General features: G+C 35.0%; 2 protein-coding genes across 5 annotated transcripts in view; both read right to left on the bottom strand.

The window, feature by feature from the left end:
* The window catches only part of NLGN1 (neuroligin 1), a gene marked incomplete at both ends in the record, with an annotated part of 708,360 nt that overhangs the window by 434,826 nt on the left and 256,914 nt on the right, over positions 1–16,620 (bottom strand). The gene's annotated exons all lie outside the window — the stretch shown is intronic.
* Positions 13,932–15,110, bottom strand: LOC309822822 (mesoderm-specific transcript homolog protein-like). Its single transcript, XM_082654863.1, has one exon. The coding sequence runs from the start codon at positions 15,073–15,075 to the stop codon at positions 14,095–14,097; it is 981 nt and encodes a 326-aa protein (XP_082510989.1). The 5' UTR covers positions 15,076–15,110; the 3' UTR covers positions 13,932–14,094.

The raw sequence follows: 16,620 nt of genomic DNA, 5'->3' as shown, positions 1-16,620 counted from the left end.
AGCCTGAAGGGAAATGGAAACTCATCGGAAGCCATAACCATCCAATTAGTCCATGTGCAATTCTCCCTTTTCCTCACTCTGTTCATGACTGAGGCTTATTGTCTATTAAAGACATTCAGAATAACTTCATTGACACAAGTTCTAGCACATTCACAATGAAATTAACTGAGGAAGTAAATGCCATTACATACTCTTGTACTCAACAGGATTTTATTGTAGGTAGAACTTACGAGAAAGAAGCATCACTGCTTATCAGAATTCTAAAACCTAAAAGTAAGCAAAGATTTGCTGGTATGAAGGATGATAATGAAGAAGCTTTAGGAATTGTATTATCCATTTTGGAGAAATCTGGATTAAACATAAACTGCGAAGAAAGGCAGGTATATGCCACTGACAGAAATAAAAAGGCACAAGTGAGAATGTTCTGTTTGTAATCTTGAGCCAAAACAATCTGGAGTTAACTTTTTAATAGCTTTTTTATTTTAAAAATGAAATGTGTGTACAAATAGATCATCTAAAAACTACAGAGAGGAAAATAATAGAAAAAATAAAGTTTTCCACCAGCCATCACTCACATTGTTATCTGAATGATTTTTAATTTTAATTACTGAAAGCTGTTCGTTCTTACTAGTTCATATAGGTTATTTAACAAAACAAAAGCTTTCATCTATTGCATACCTTCTATTAATATATGTCACATATTATATTAAGAAATTTGCTTAAATTTATGAATTCATTCCAGAAATATTTAAAGAGTTGCTGTTGTGGTTTTGTGACTGACCTGGTCTGGCTGCTGAGCCGTGACCAAGGCACAGAGAGTTCCTATACGTACAGAGTTGAAAACCTGAACACTGGAAGCACAAAGTAAACTAGGTTAAGTTAGATATCCTGCCAACTAACTTACCTAGAATCTCTTTTATGCTTAAAATTGTACTATATAATCAATGCATTATTGTAGTGAAACATTTATTTAAATAATACAACGGAATACAAGATAAAGCACTGTCCAAATAGTCACTGTTATTAGTTTGGTGTGTTTCTTTCCTGATACTTTCCATGAATTGATTAATAGAAACATATATGTATCTTTATCATTCTTAAACAATCAGAATATGTAATACACACCATTATATGTATTATGTTTTTATTTACTTATAAATATATTGTAGTCCTCTTTCTATATCAGTAAATACAGATGTAGTGAAACATTTATCTGAACAGTATTCTTTGCCTGAATATAGGATGATAAATAAATTATTATGTCAGACTCATAATTAAATATTTTCAACCACACAGAGAGGTATAAAACTAAAAGTTCAGAAACACACACACACACATATATACATAAACTTCAGTCCATCTGCACTACCCAAAGTTTTATTTTTAATTGTTTTGTTGGCAGTCATTTTAACTTTTACTGTTATTTGTTAAATATTATAGTTGTGTATTTACAATTACATAAACACATACATGCCAATTACTGGAATTACCAACTCATAACAATATCTATTAACTCACCAATACAAAAAATAAGAAATTTAGGAGACAAAACACTATCCCTCTCTTCCTCTCCATCTCCCAACTCTGGATTTTGTTATTTCTTTTATTTTATCACTATTTTCAAAAAATTTCTAGTGGTTGCCATAAGAACTTTAAGATTTATAGACCTTTACTTTTTTCTCTTGATTTGCCAAAATCATGCATCATCTGTAGACTTCACAGTATAAAGATAAGAGGAAGTAGTCACTGTTCTTTCAAAACCGTACCTTTACCACCATCTAATATGTGTTATTTTATAATTATTATTTTTATGTTTTCAAGGTTTAAAACATGCACTTTAAATTTTGAGATATAATGAAGTCTTCCCTGACTTTACATTAGGCTAATTAAGAACACCTAAAAACAGATAAATGGCATTAAGAGTATAAATCATGTACTATATTGAACTATAGAAGGATATACAAACCTATATTGTAACTCAAAGAAGATGTCTAATACTCTTTGGATGTCCATTTATGTTTATGCTGACTAGTATAGGCAACTGGCATGCATTTCTGTGACAGTCTTATAAGCCTCTATCCCATAGGCCTGTCCTTGAATGTGCCCTCTTACTGAAGCAGGGCAGGCAGACAGACACTGTGGAAGATTCTTCTTTAAGAACAATGTTATGAAGAATTAAATGAGAGCAGCATTGACATATATACACTACCAAATGTAAAACAGATAACTAGTGGGAAGCTGCAGCATAGCACAGGGAGATCAGCTTGGTGCTTTGTGACCACCTAGAGGGGTGGGATAGGGAGGGTGGGAGGGAGGGAGACGCAAGAGGGAAGAGATATGGGGATATATGTATATGTATAACTGATTCACTTTGTTATAAAGCAGAAACTAACACACCATTGTAAAGCAATTATACTCCAATAAAGATATTAAAAAAAGAATTAAAATCATTTACATTTCATCTCTTTAGACAGTATTTCTCTTTATAAGAAAACAGAAGTTTGGATATAAATGTCCTTGCCTTTTGGAATCTTTCAGGAATCAACCTGATCACATTGTTCACAAGGGTAGGTTATTTACTCTTTTAAATGTATTTTAACTAATCCGTTGATGACACTCATCCTTCCTCCTGCTATAATATATATATATATATATACATATATACCTTGATTTATTAATTTTAGAAAAAGTTTTTGAATCTCTGGAATGAAATAGATAATATTTTTATAACAACAATGGGCCACAGAGGAACATCTGAACAGACATAAAATAACTGATAGGCTACAAACTGCAGTCAGAAAAATCAATATAATTAGAAATTTAAAAGTAGCCAACAATTCTCAGAAATTCAAAAACAAAAAAAATGCATATAAATAATGCATTGGGTCAAAGAAGATACCATAGTGGAAATTTCTAAATACGTGGAACAGAACAACAGTCAAATATTACCTATAAAGTATCTGAGATACATCTAAATGTTAATGTCAAATAATTAATAAAATATTTACTAATGTTAAATAAAAAGTAAACTAGGGTTAATAAACTAAGCGTTCTAATAAAAACTATAAACTATAACAAAGTAAAACCCAAACAATAAAAAGGAAGATAAAATAAACAAAATAAATAACTACTAATACGGAAAATAAAGAAACAAAACAGTGAGGGTTAATAATACCAAAAATTGGCTCTTTGAAAGATGTATAAAATAAACAAAACTCTGGTAGGATTGATTAAGAAAGTAAGAAAGGAGCACAAACTTTAAAAAATTAAGACTAAAAAGGAGTAGGAGTGATATAACTACTGATACCCTTGAGATTTAGAAATACCATGAGAATAGTGTGAACAACTTGATGCCAAAAAATTTTAAATTTGGATGAAATGGACAATGTTTAGTGTACATGCCCTGTATAACATCTAAGAATTTCAAGTATGTAAAATAAGAGAACCCATCTATACATTATTTAGTTCAAGCCCCTAAATAGACAGATAAGAAACTGAGGCCTAGAGAAGAAAATTCAGCTTTTCAACGGGGGGAAAAGTATTTTAATTAACTGATTTTATTTACTGTATCAATGGAGTCAAAAAATATTATCAAATGTCTCTTTAACTGTTATCTCTCTCATTCATATCACATGAGAGTATTGTCTCCTAAGGACTAAAATAACAGCCCTTAAAAATATTTTCCAAGACTCCTACCTGCATGGTGGTCTCTCTGAATATACTGGGTGTGGCCTGTTATTGGTACAAAGCAATAGACTAAAAAACAAGCCAAAATAATTTTGCTAGGTCACAGTTACATATGCCTGAGAGGCAGAAAAAAAAAGAGGCCCAAAGGCATACATTTTTAGAGTGCAAGAGTACTAACAGGAAGACAGTGTTGTGTTGCTGATTTTTTTTTAAGTATAACAATACTGTAAGCTCTTTGAGAGTGTGATATCGTTTTCATAGTATTAGTTATTAGAAAGATGCTCAAAGTACTTTTATTTACTGTCAAACTAGATAAAATACCAAATCCCTTGAATTGGGAAGATTTCATTTCTTTTCTTTCTTTCTTTTTATTTTTTCTTTCCCTGAAGTATCTCAGGCTTCATTGCTGTGCAAAGTGAGACAACAACAACAAAGTGAAATTAAGCCATACAGAAACAGAATATTAAATATACATATTTTTATTAAGTAGAGAAACAATTTGAAATTATACTATGATTTTCTCCAATCCAAAACCTTAGAAGTTTTTACTGTATACAAAAGCTAGAGAGGCATTTTCAAACTAAGACATGATCCATGATTTCAATTAACTACTGACATTACTAGTGTGGCTTCTATGGTTGTGAAGACGTGTATAAGTGATCTGAGAATCATTTTCAGACCTAGAATGAGTATTTTGCAGGGACATTGTAGTAATGAAAAATCCAAAGCTACCTGTATGAACTATACATGCAATTTATTCCTAATGATGAATAAGGAGTTTCATATAAAAATTTCATTTGGGCTCAGTACTTACAGGTTTAAAACTGACATTCCAAATGAAATGAAATCAAATAATGTATGAGTTAGGAATTATCATGGGAACCATCTATGCTGACTCCTTTCGATATTAAAGTTGTATGTTTACAATGAGATAACTAATGATAGAAATCATGACCCATTTTAATCAACAACTGGGATAAATAAGAGAGTTCAGAAATTGGAAACCTATCCAAATGGCAGTGCTCTCTGAAATATATCAAATCTTAACATTTTACCCAGGCCATACATGGGTTTGATTACTAGATTATAACTTTAAAACAGAAGGTAACTGTTTTTCCAAACCTTGAAAAAGGTGGCTGAAATTAAACATCCCAGAACAGGAAATGACAAATCATTCTATCCTTCTATTTTGCCTGGTGTATGGATATAGGGCAAATATATGACTCAGTCTAAAGCAGAGAAGTCTGATGGACCTCATTTTTCTTCACTCATGCTTCTTTTAAATCCAGCACAATGTTGTCCTCTGAGATTTCAAAATGGAAAAGAAAAGGCTGGAAATCTCTTTCCAGGCTCACTATGCAAGTGGAGATGATAACAAAGAGGTAACTGCAAAATGAAGTCATTGAAATAGTAAGATATATATGTATGTGTGTGTGTATATATATATATACACACACACGTGTATGTGTGTATTCAATGAAGTCATTGAAATAGTAAGATATATATGTATGTGTGTATATATATATACACATACGTGTGTGTGTGTGTGTGTGTATATATATATATATATATAAAATACAAAGAGAAATGTTTTTGTACCGAGGGCAATACTGAGATTTAAACAGTTTTTTAAAAACTATTGTTTCTGTTATTAGCACTTGGTCATTATTGATTTAATTTTTAAAAAATATGCTTGAGAGAGGGAATAAGGGGATCCTGGAATTCTTGGGCAGGAAAATAAAAAAAAGTAATATCCTGAAGATACCCAATAGAGCCCAATAAATGGAATCTATTTCAGAGGCCGCAGTCTTTAAGAATTTTATCCCTCTTTTCTCCTTCCAAGGTGGTAACATGATTTTTCGCAATTTTTTTTTTTTTGTACTTGTAGGTCAATTTTCAAAGCTTGTTCGATATTGACAATTTGCAAAGTATTTATTTCGTGTCCACTTCGTAGGACTGGGAGGTGAGAGAGGAGGAAAATCATTCAGGTTAGTTAAGAAAATTGGAAGTTAACTTGGGTTTTGAAAAATAAATGATAAAATCTCCAAGACTGGTATGGGAGGGAGTCTTAGGTTGAGAAGACTGTGTGTTTCAAATCATGATACTGGGGATGTTTAGAGTATACAGGAGACATCAAGTAGTTTTTTAGGATTTTGATCACGAGTGTGCCGGGCATCAGCAGCCAGTGGGTTCAAGTTGGATCAACAGAAAAATTTGGATCAACCCAAATTACCGTGGCTCTCGGCTTCAGTCTGCTTGACTTACGGCATTTCCACTCAAGCTCCATCCACTTCAAAGCCTTTGGCAGTTATTCTTACATGTTTCTAGAATGTTAGCCAGTAATTCTTACATGAACTTCTTCTTGTGCTCAAGAGTGAGTCTTAAATAAAAACATGAGCCACATGAAAGATCTTGTTTCTTCAGTTTTTTCTGTTTTGTTTTTTTTTTTAATTAATGCCCTGGGAAAATGCCAAAAGAACGTTTTCTATATTTCCAAGTTCCCAGTGTCCCCAAAGCCAGAGTAATGTTGGGTTCTGTGTGGTAGAATGGTGACTCTGTGCAATTTGTACTTCCCTGTGAATATGAGCTCTAAAGTTCATTCTATACTGAGTCTCACAAAACCTGTTATGAAATTGCGTCCGTCAACCTCTGGCTTTCCAGTGATATTTTGGACCTCTTGCCATTTGCCCAACACTCTAGTCTTCTACTACTCCCTGGTCTTCCATTTACAAACCAACTCTCATTTTCTTCCGATTCCCTGTGGAACAGTCTCCATGCATACGCATTCATGCAAATAGATTCCAGGAAGGATCATCAGCCTCTCTGTTTTTGCAGAGCTGGTTTTGAATCTAATTTGGACCGAACTGTCACACCTATGGTGTATAATATCGCTGCCACTTTTGCTGGACAATAGCTCCTGGCTACAAGGGAAGTTTTCTGTGACAGAAATATAAGTGCTACTTTCTTTTTTCAACCTCTGGCAAATACAATTACTAAATATCAAGTTTTGTATCTGTATTCAGACAGTTTTCACCTGAGAGAGATCTGCCTTATATTCCCATTTCAACTATGTGACTTAGACAAAGTTTTTAAACACTCTTTAAAATTCAGTTATGCTCAGTTGGAAAACAGGATTAACACCTCCAAAATACAGGTGGTTTTAAGAAGTAAATGAGATAGCATGAGCAAGCAGATAATGTGTAGTGAAAGAGCTACAAAAATGCTACTCATGCTTGGCAATGTTACTATTACTACTATGGCAACAGCATAAACGTGTTGCAACTACACTCCTTAGAAGTGAAGTCTCTGCAACATTAGGAAAGCCTCTTTTTTATTCTATCCACACCAGAATAGGAGGCTGTACACTTGACAAAATACCCCGAGAGGAATGCCTTAAGATCCTGATATTGGACACAGCTGAATAACAGAAGAGAACTAGTATCTTTCCTTCTCTTTGCTGTTGGTGGGAAAAATAAGACCTGGCAATGAAAATTCAGGGAGAGAGAAGATTCTGAACAGCATTACTATTTCATCACAAAGTAACCGATATGATGAGGAAATGTGAAATTAAATGTTTTTTTAGAGGATGATAGTGCTGTGGCAGTGTATGGTCCCCAACCTTCAGTGTGGCCACCATAATAATATAAATTATAAAAGATTTGGCATATTTATTTATAGAGTTGAATTGTAATGTTGCCTTGTCTCTACTGGGGATGATGGGCAATACTCAGAATTATCTAGAATTTCATGTTAAAATTAGTTACAGTATTTCTTGACATTCAAGCCATGTATGTTGAGTAATAGAAGTTTGTTAGAAAGTGTTAGTATTGGCAACTCTCTTTGAACAGTCATGGTCATCCTTTACTTTACATATGGCAGGCCTCTTGGTGTGTGACTCTTAGGAAAGATTACAAAGTGTGGCACATCTTGGAAGACTACAAGAATGCATTATGTTGCCATAGACACATCTAAAATTAATGTTTCAAATATGTAGGCTTAGTGCAGAAAACTCCTTTGCCAAGTACATCTCAACTTAAAAAAATCAAGACTATTTTGTTATTAGTAGCTTCTACTTAACCTACCAAAATAGACATTTATTAAACAATGTTTAAAGTGCAGTTACTTCGAAAAATTTTAAATATTTTCATGAATTTTTTTTTTTTTTTTTTTTTTTTGTGGTACGCGGATCTCTCACTGTTGTGGCCTCTCCTGTTGTGGAGCACAGGCTCCAGACGCGCAGGCTCAGCGGCCATGGCTCACGGGCCCAGCCGCTCCACTGCATGTGGAATCCTCCCGGACCGGGGCACGAACCCGTGTCCCCTGCATCGGCAGGCGGACTCTCAACCACTGCGCCACCAGGGAAGCTCTTTCATGTATATTTTAAGTGACAATTTTATTTAGACATACACACTTGAATGACAACATGCAAACATCCAGAGGAAACAACTTGAGCAAAGAAAATGTTTTCATATTAATTGTATTATAATTATTCTTCCAAAGAGTCGACTTTAGTCAGTAACTTGGTGCACAAACAGGACTAATTTTAAAATACAAGTTTTTTGTATCACCACTTTTATGAACACTATCATCAATTGTTAATGTAACGATCCTAAAAAAATTCATCCACATTTTGGCTAATACTGTTTGTTAAAGCATCTACAGTGACAGACTATGTCACATTTCCTTTTTACTCCTTCCTTCTAATAGTGAAAAATGTGATATAGTGCATTAATATTTATAAGACAGGATTGATACACTTTGCTCTACCAAAAAATAATTCTTCATGATTTTGAACAAAATGTTTAGTCTCTTCTGATTTTTGATCTTGTAGTATACTCAAACAAGCAAACCAGCCTGGCAAAGATCTGAGCTTTTTTGGTTCGACTTTTCTAGCAACTAGGTATAAGTAGGAAGGTAACAATCTTGCCAAACCTCATCTTGGCAAAACAGTAGTGACACCTTTCTACATGTCTCCCTCTGTTTCAGGGCTATATGTCTTTCAAGCCCCAGTTATCAATTCCTCCACCATGTTTTTCCCAATGAATATCAATTTTAATGGCAATCCATCCGCTGTACTTCCATATTTTTTTATCAGTCAATAATTTTGAATTTATCATGTAACTTTCTTCTTGGGCTGTCATTACTATAATAAAAGAATGAATAAATATTGATTTGAAAAGAGCTAAAGGAGTTATTCGTTATCCTGTAGATAAAAAGTTAGTCCTGGTTATGATATGAGTGAATATTATATACACACAGAAAGTTAGCACAATTTCATACTCACATAACCTACCCTTCTTTCTTTATAGTAATTATTTCCATATATGCTTCAAAGGAAAGGGTCTTCCTGGGCAAACCCAAAAAGAAGTGAAGCCTTCAGTTGGCATTCTTGCACTGTTTCCCTTTTTGTATATTGAAATTGAGGAGTGGTTATGGGGGGACTTCCCTGGTGGCACAGTGTTTAAGAATCCGCCTGCCAATGCAGGGGACATGGGTTCGACCCCTGGCCCAGGAAGATCCCACATGCTGTGGAACAACTAAGCCCGTGCACCACAACGACTGAGCCTGCGTTCTAGAGCCCGCGAGCCACAACTACTGAGCCCGTGTGCCGCAACTACTGAAGCCCAGGCATCTAGAACCCGTGCTCCACAGCAAGAGAAGCCACCACAATGAGAAGCCCATGCACCGCAACAAAGAGCAGCCCCTGTTTGCTGCAACTAGAGAAAGCCAGTGTGCAGCAACGAAGACCCAATGCAGCCAAAAATAAATAAATTTATAAAAGAAAAAAAATGAGTGGTTATGGGACATTTAATTTAGGTACAAATATAATTTGATTACTTTAATTAAAATGAGTTCCCAAGTAGCTAACATTTTAAAAAAATCTATACTGGTGTACTTTGCAAAGGAAAATGGATATTTGAATTATTTGGGAAAAAAAGGTTTTTTTCCCTATATTAAAGGTGCATTTTGCTTAAAAATTAAAAAAAACTAACAAAATTCTACAGCATAAAAGTGATAAAATGAGAACCTGGACATTTGGTAAATGGTAAAAAGTTACCTACTTTGTTTTTTCACATTTCTGAAGTGTTTGATCAGTGTTTACAAATAGCATTTATAAATACATTAAAGATATAGTATTTTTACATATAATGAATAAAAATATTTGGGGTGTAATATATCAATTATATAAAACAAGGTACATCCCCATCAAAAGTATATTCATTTTGGTAACTAACTTGTAAAATGATTATCACAATAATTTTAATTAAAACTCAGAAAAGATACTATCACCATTATTGCTGACCCTGAGTTCCTAACACATTATTGGGTTGATTTATTTTGATGTTTAAAATCGTGAAATTTCTTAAGGCACAGGAAAAATCTGCAGAAAACATGAAGCTTAAACACAATCTGTCTTTGTTAAGTAATGCAGGTTTTAAAGATTGTATCAGTTTATCAAAAGAGGGGGTGTGGGTTCGATCCCTGGCCAGGGAGCTAAGATCCCACATGCCTCGGGGCCAAAAAACAAAAACATAAAACAGAAGCAATATTGTAACAGATTCAATAAAGACTTTAAAAATGGTCCAAATAAAAAAAAAAATTTTTTTTAAAAGACATGTATTCAGTACAAAGACTCAGTCAAAATGCACTTAGTAGACACATACAAGAAATAGTTGATGTGTTAGTGTATAATTCAATCCATTTGTGAAATTCAGCCACCGAGCATGCTGCAGTGTAAATATGCAATTTTCTCGGTGTTAGACTTTTGGGACGCTCTGTAGTGTATTTGTTATACTTATTTTAGATTGGATTTAATGTTGGATCTACCGCTTTACTTACAAAAGTACTTCCTCTGTAAAAGGGACTGAGTTTAGAAGAAAAAGTTATTAAGGATATTATTTAAAAATGTAACCAACGTTGTATAAAATTCAGTTCATACTGTTTCCTGACTTTTCAGATGTGCTGAAACTATTTTATTAGTTCATACTTAAACTTAATTCTTTAAGCCCCAAAAGCATCAGCAATAGGAACATTAAGAGAGAGAAGTATTTCTCCATCTCACAAATAATTGACTACCTGCCAACCTTAGTAAGGAAAGGTATCATTTGTTGCTATTCTTTCTGTGGCAGCACCACCATGCTGACAACCTACAGTTAATATCTGGGAAGACATCTAAGGAGTTGACTAATGAAGCAGGTTACATGTGACTGTGGCTGTGTCTTAAAGATAGAACAGTATGCAAGGTGAACAAGATATGGGTATAAAGGTGTGGAAGATTCAGTGTATTTCTCCTAAATTTCTGATCAGCAATTATATTAAAATAGCAATAATATAGGAAGATTGGAAGATCACAAATAAACTCACTTGAGACTAACTGGAAACATCTTTGCATTTATGCTCTATCAGTATCAGCTTGATGAGATTAAAAACAACTCATCAAGTTGTTATTGATAATTTCAAGAATATAAAAGACTTATAATTTAAACAAGAGCATTAAGCTCCACTGGAATATAAAATCTACAGAGAAAGGAAAGGAAAGGATGTTTCTCATTTGTTTTTACAAAATAAACGTCACTGATTCACAATTTTACATGAATCTTAATGCAAAAATACCCCTACAAATATATTAATAACAAATAGAAGTAAACAAGATATTTAATGAATTATGTCATGACCAAATAGGGTTCAGCTCAGAAACACAAGGTTAGTTAAATATTAGAAATTCTCTATAATTCATGACAACATGAATTTGATAAAGCTTTAGATTCAGTACCTTTTATTCCTAGGGAACTCTTCCATGGCAGCTTTTCTTTTTCCATCCTAAACAATTATTCACTTGCAGACTCAACTAGGCATTCATAATTCTGTATTCCTTTCTTAAAGAGAGTCCTTTAAATTGTATACGTTTTAGGCCCCGTATAAACTGGAAACACTCTAATTTACCATATTGATAGGTGAAAGGAAAAAGTGCCAAATGATATCAAACGGCATTTGATAAAAATTTTAAGTCTATTTTAATAAGACTCTTAGCGTATAAGAAATGGATGAGTAGTTCTTTAACATTTTAACATGAGTATGTTGTGACTCTGATCAAAAGACCAAGTCTGGTTTAATGGTAGAATTCTTGAAGCATTCTTGAAATTAGGCAAAATGAAGGTTGCTCCTTCTCTTATTTAAATCCTAAGCTAGAACCACGAGATAAAAATCTTTAACACACTCACAGTTATTTATTGAGCATCTTCCAGGTGCCTGGCATTGTTAATGAAGGGGATAATATTGTTAGCAACCAAACCTGGATCTAGTCCTCATTCAGTTAATGTGTATGGAAAGCTGGAGATAACATTATTAATATTTTCAAATATCTTGGTTGTTGGAAAATTTAAGTTATTAGAAAACTTATTAGAAAGTATAAAAATCATTCTTTAAGCTGGATGTTTAGGAATCACTTCAGAACAGTAATCATTTGTAAAATATAGTTTAAAAAACTTGTCTCAAATGTACCTTTACAAAACCCTGAAAAATCAAGGAATACATATAATCACAAACCTATATGGCCTAGATATATGTGTCTATTGAAATAAACATCAGAGACCTGAAAATAGAAGAGACCTTATTCTTGAAAATGAATGACTTGACATTGTAAAAAGCGATTATCTTCATTACATTAATTTATATATTCACTACAGAATAATTACAACCCTATAATGAATTTCAGGAAGTTAGATTTGATGAAATGTTCTAAAATTTGTCAGAAAATAAATTTGTGAACATAGGAAAATAATGAACAAAAAAGTAATGAATGTGTGTGAAGTGATCTTGACCCATCAAATATTAAACCATATTATAAAGCTAAGTAAAAATGCCATGATATAAGCAACATAAAAGATTAAAAGACACATAGAAGAGTAAAGAGAGTCTAGAAATAGACCCAAGTAAATATAAAATTCTTAATGTGTACTTCACAAAATTATTTAAAGTTAGTAAGGAAAATATTTGTTTCAATCAAAAGAGTAGAGAAATGGCCATCAAACAGGGATGTGTGTCTTTACCTCATTCTTTATACTAAATTCCAGACAGAGTCAAGAATTAAATATATTTTTTAAATTCCCACAAAGGAAGTACTAGAAGAAAGTAAGAATAAACATGTTTCTAATCATTTGGTGAGGAAAATCTAAGCATAACCCAGAAATTATAACACGGTGATTCTTTTTTTTTTTTTGTCAAAATTCATTTTTATTAATAGAAAATAAACACTTATTCCATTTGTTATACTTGAAGTTGCTAATAAAAAAAAAAGAATTTAAAATCACCACTTAATAATCCTGTTTTAACTAAGACAATGAAACTGTGGCTTAAAAAAAAAAGTATTCAGCACCATTTGCTCATAGAACTTTCAGACTTTGTTCTTAAAGTTTCTAGAACTTTCCCATCTGTAAAGTACAGGAATTGCTGAGCTACATGAGGAACCCTCTCTGGGACAACCAACGAGAAGTTAAGCAATCAGTATATATTCAGCCTGGTAACTTGGACTGTACAACGATCCCCTCCTCTCCACTCTGGCTCAGGAGGGACATGCTTCTAAGCACTGAGGTATGACGAGTCCGACTGTTATTAGCTGGAAAGACCAGTTCTAACAGCAAATAACAGTAAATCTCTGGCACAGAGACTACTGTCCTTAATGTTCTGTGATTTTAGGAAATTCTGTAAATAGCTTGGCTTTACTTCAATTTACTCAGAAATGAAACATGTTTAATAAGGTTAAACTACTCTGCTAGAGTAACTGTCTGCTGGTTTAGTGTCCTTATAAAATACATACATAATACGTGTAGGTAAATCATAGTCTTAAAGTATACTTAGAATACTGTGTTACTGAAACCAAAGTCTAACAAAATGACTACAGTTAGAAGCAGCTAATGAAACTAAATCCAAAGTTATGACAAGGGAGACTCATTCTCACTTGAAGCTGTGCCACTTAGAGAATTAAAGCCATTCAAGGCGAGGTGAAGGTGGCACCTTTAGATAATTCCAACCAGGGTCAGAAATTAGCATTTCTAAATATTTCAGAAAAGTCCATAGAAGTGTTTCAAAGACTTTTATGCAAAAGAATGTCTGTCTGTCTTTCTGCATCAGTGAGTAGTAGTGCCCATCAGAATTTCCTAATAACACAAAGGCAAGTTCACACACTTGATCAGATGTCAAAGGAATGGGAGGTGGACTATTAGAAGGTCACCCTTAGAGCTTCTGCTGGCTTTTTACTATATGCTGTTCACCAGTGTGAGTCAGGTGGACTTTTGTGAGAGAATAGTGTTTGGTGGCCAGGACCTCTTTTGGGCGTTTCTTGCTAAGTGGAATACACAACAGATAAGGGAATAGGGGAGGTAATACAGGGAAGCTACTCTTTCCAGCTCAGAAGGAGTTGATGAAGTCCATATATGCATTCAAGAAGCCCATGGGATCCTCTAGCTGTGGATAGTGGCTAATGTGGTCATCCAGAATCGACACTGTGGACTGCGGCAGCGTTTTCCTGTACAGCTCCAAAAACTCTGGATAGGGATTCACTGGATCCAGTGGCCCATAGATAAAATGAATGGGAATAGATACAGAGGCAAGAGCTCCCACCCAGCGTCTTCTAAACTTCTTCCTTTGATTGATGTACTGCAAGAGACTGTCAATAACCAAGTTCCCGTCATTGTTGCGTATCCCTGCCCACATGTCCCACAGTTCACTCTCAGAGGGTCGGGTGTATGGCCCAAAGACCGGGGTGAGACCTCGAGAGAATACGAAGAAGTTCATCAGTCGCGTGAGGATGGGTGACAGCATGCCTCCATCTTTGAGAAGCTTTTGGAGAAGGAGAGGACGGTGAGTCTCAGGAAATATACCTCCATTCGACAGACAGAGACTCTTGATGGTAAGCCGACCAGATCGATTCTGCTTGAACCTATAGAGCAGCTCCTGAGCAACGATATCCCCATAGTCGTGAGACAACAGGTTGATCCTACGGTTCTGGAGCCCCAGATGCCGCAAAAGAGCTTCCACAATGCTGGCCTGCTCGAATATGGAATAGTGATGTGGTCTCGGTTTGTCACTGAAGCCAAAGCCTAGGAAATCAAGGGCAATCACTCGATGAAACCTGAGGGTCAGACCTTCCCAAATCTTGTACCAGTCATAGCTGGATGTTGGAAAGCCGTGTAAAAGCACAACTATCTCTGGACTTCCAACCACACCCACAGAGTCTTGGTAGAAGATACGCAGTCCCTTGTAGGTAAAAAATTTGCCTGATGACTTCCATGAGTGAAGAGCAGGGGAAAGCTGGGGGGGCGGGATGTGCAGATAGGCTGCAAGCAGGGGCACAGCCAACAGCCCCACCTGGACCCACCACTCCCTCATCCTGATTCAGGTAAGACCTGGGCTACAAGACTCCATGTTTGGGGACCCGGTTGCACATTAACACGGTGATTCTTAAGATGAGAACTTGCTCCCCGGGGACCTAAGAGGATCACCTTGTGTAATTATTATATGTTATTGCATGTCATCATTAATAAGTATGGTCATTATCATTGAGAGATGTCTGGCTATATTGCTAAATAGAAAAATATATAAATATATACATATACAGATTTATATGTATAAAATGCAGTTTATATAAAATTTTACATTACCTTAGTATGTAAGGATTAATGCATTAATGCAAGCATTAATGTTTGGAAAGTTGTTCACAAAACTATTTTTACTGGCTGTCTATGAGCAGTAAGACTTTAGGGCTTTTTACACCCTTCATTATATTTTTTTCTTTATTACTTGAGTTTTCTGCAGGAAGTATTACACTTATATGAAGAAATGTGTGTGTGTGTGTATGTGTGTGTAATTAAAACAAATACATTAATATAGAGAAAACATTATGCTTAGGTAAATATATTTCATTTTAGTATATATGACTCTTACATTTGAGCTCAAATGTACTTGGTTATATCAATGAACTATGAACACATCTATTTATTGAATGGAAAATTTTCCATAGTCATGGGATCTGAGAATTGCATCACAGTAGAGGAACATAGAAATCATCTGGTTTAATCATCTGTCATAATACTATATATGAAGAGGGAGCCTCAGGTAGTTGAGATGAGTTACCAAAATCCACATTAGAGGCTAACGCCAAAGCAGGGACAATTTCCTAATCAGTACCCTTTTTACTGTATCACACAGTTTGCTTCCCATGTTCCCAACACTGCCCTAAAGTGCTTGACTAAGGACAAGTAATTAGCATTGGCTTAAAGCAGTATTTTAAGACAGCATGGAATTCATACCTAATTCATGCTGAATTACGAATCCTAAGAAGTACTTAACATTTTGCACACCACAGGTTTTGTATTAATAAAATAGTATGAATTTTCTTTTTTCTTTTTTTAAAAATTTGTTTGCTTATTTATTTATTTTATTTTTGGCTGCGGTGGGTCTTCGTTGTTGCACGCAGGCTTTCTCTAGTTGTGGCAAGTGGGGGCTACTCTTTGTTGTGGTGCGCGGGCTTCTCATTGCGGTGGCTTCTCCTGTTGAGGAGCACGGGCTCTAGGCGTGAGGGTTTCAGTAGTTGTGGCACGCGGGCTCAGTAGTTGTGGCTGGCGGGCTCTAGAGAGCAGGCTCAACCGTTGTGGCGCACAGGCTTAGCTGCTCCGCAGCATGCAGGACCCTCCTGGACCAGGGTTCGAACCCGTGTCCCTTGCATTGGCAGGCGGATTCTTAACCACTGTGCCACCAGTGAAGTCCAAAACAGTATGAATTTTCAAACAAGCTTCTAGTAACGTGAACCCTTCTAATGTTTGTAGGTTGTCAGACATATTCAGATGAAGGAGCCACTGCACTCTGCAGTCTCTTGCTTTGCCTAATTGGTCTTATGGTATTTTAGATGGCTGAGTGACAACACATGGAGTCAAC

The sequence above is a fragment of the Grampus griseus genome, assembly GCF_964374135.1.
Source record: "Grampus griseus genome assembly, chromosome: 5".
Lineage (NCBI taxonomy): Eukaryota > Metazoa > Chordata > Mammalia > Artiodactyla > Delphinidae > Grampus > Grampus griseus.
Note: the sequence above shows the minus strand (reverse complement) of the source record. Positions and strands in the feature narration are given on the sequence as shown.

What these genes read in the sequence shown, in the direction of transcription:
- LOC309822822 (XM_082654863.1), bottom strand. Translation starts at nt 15,075, where the DNA reads ATGAGGGAGTGGTGGGTCCAGGTGGGGCTGTTGGCTGTGCCCCTGCTT.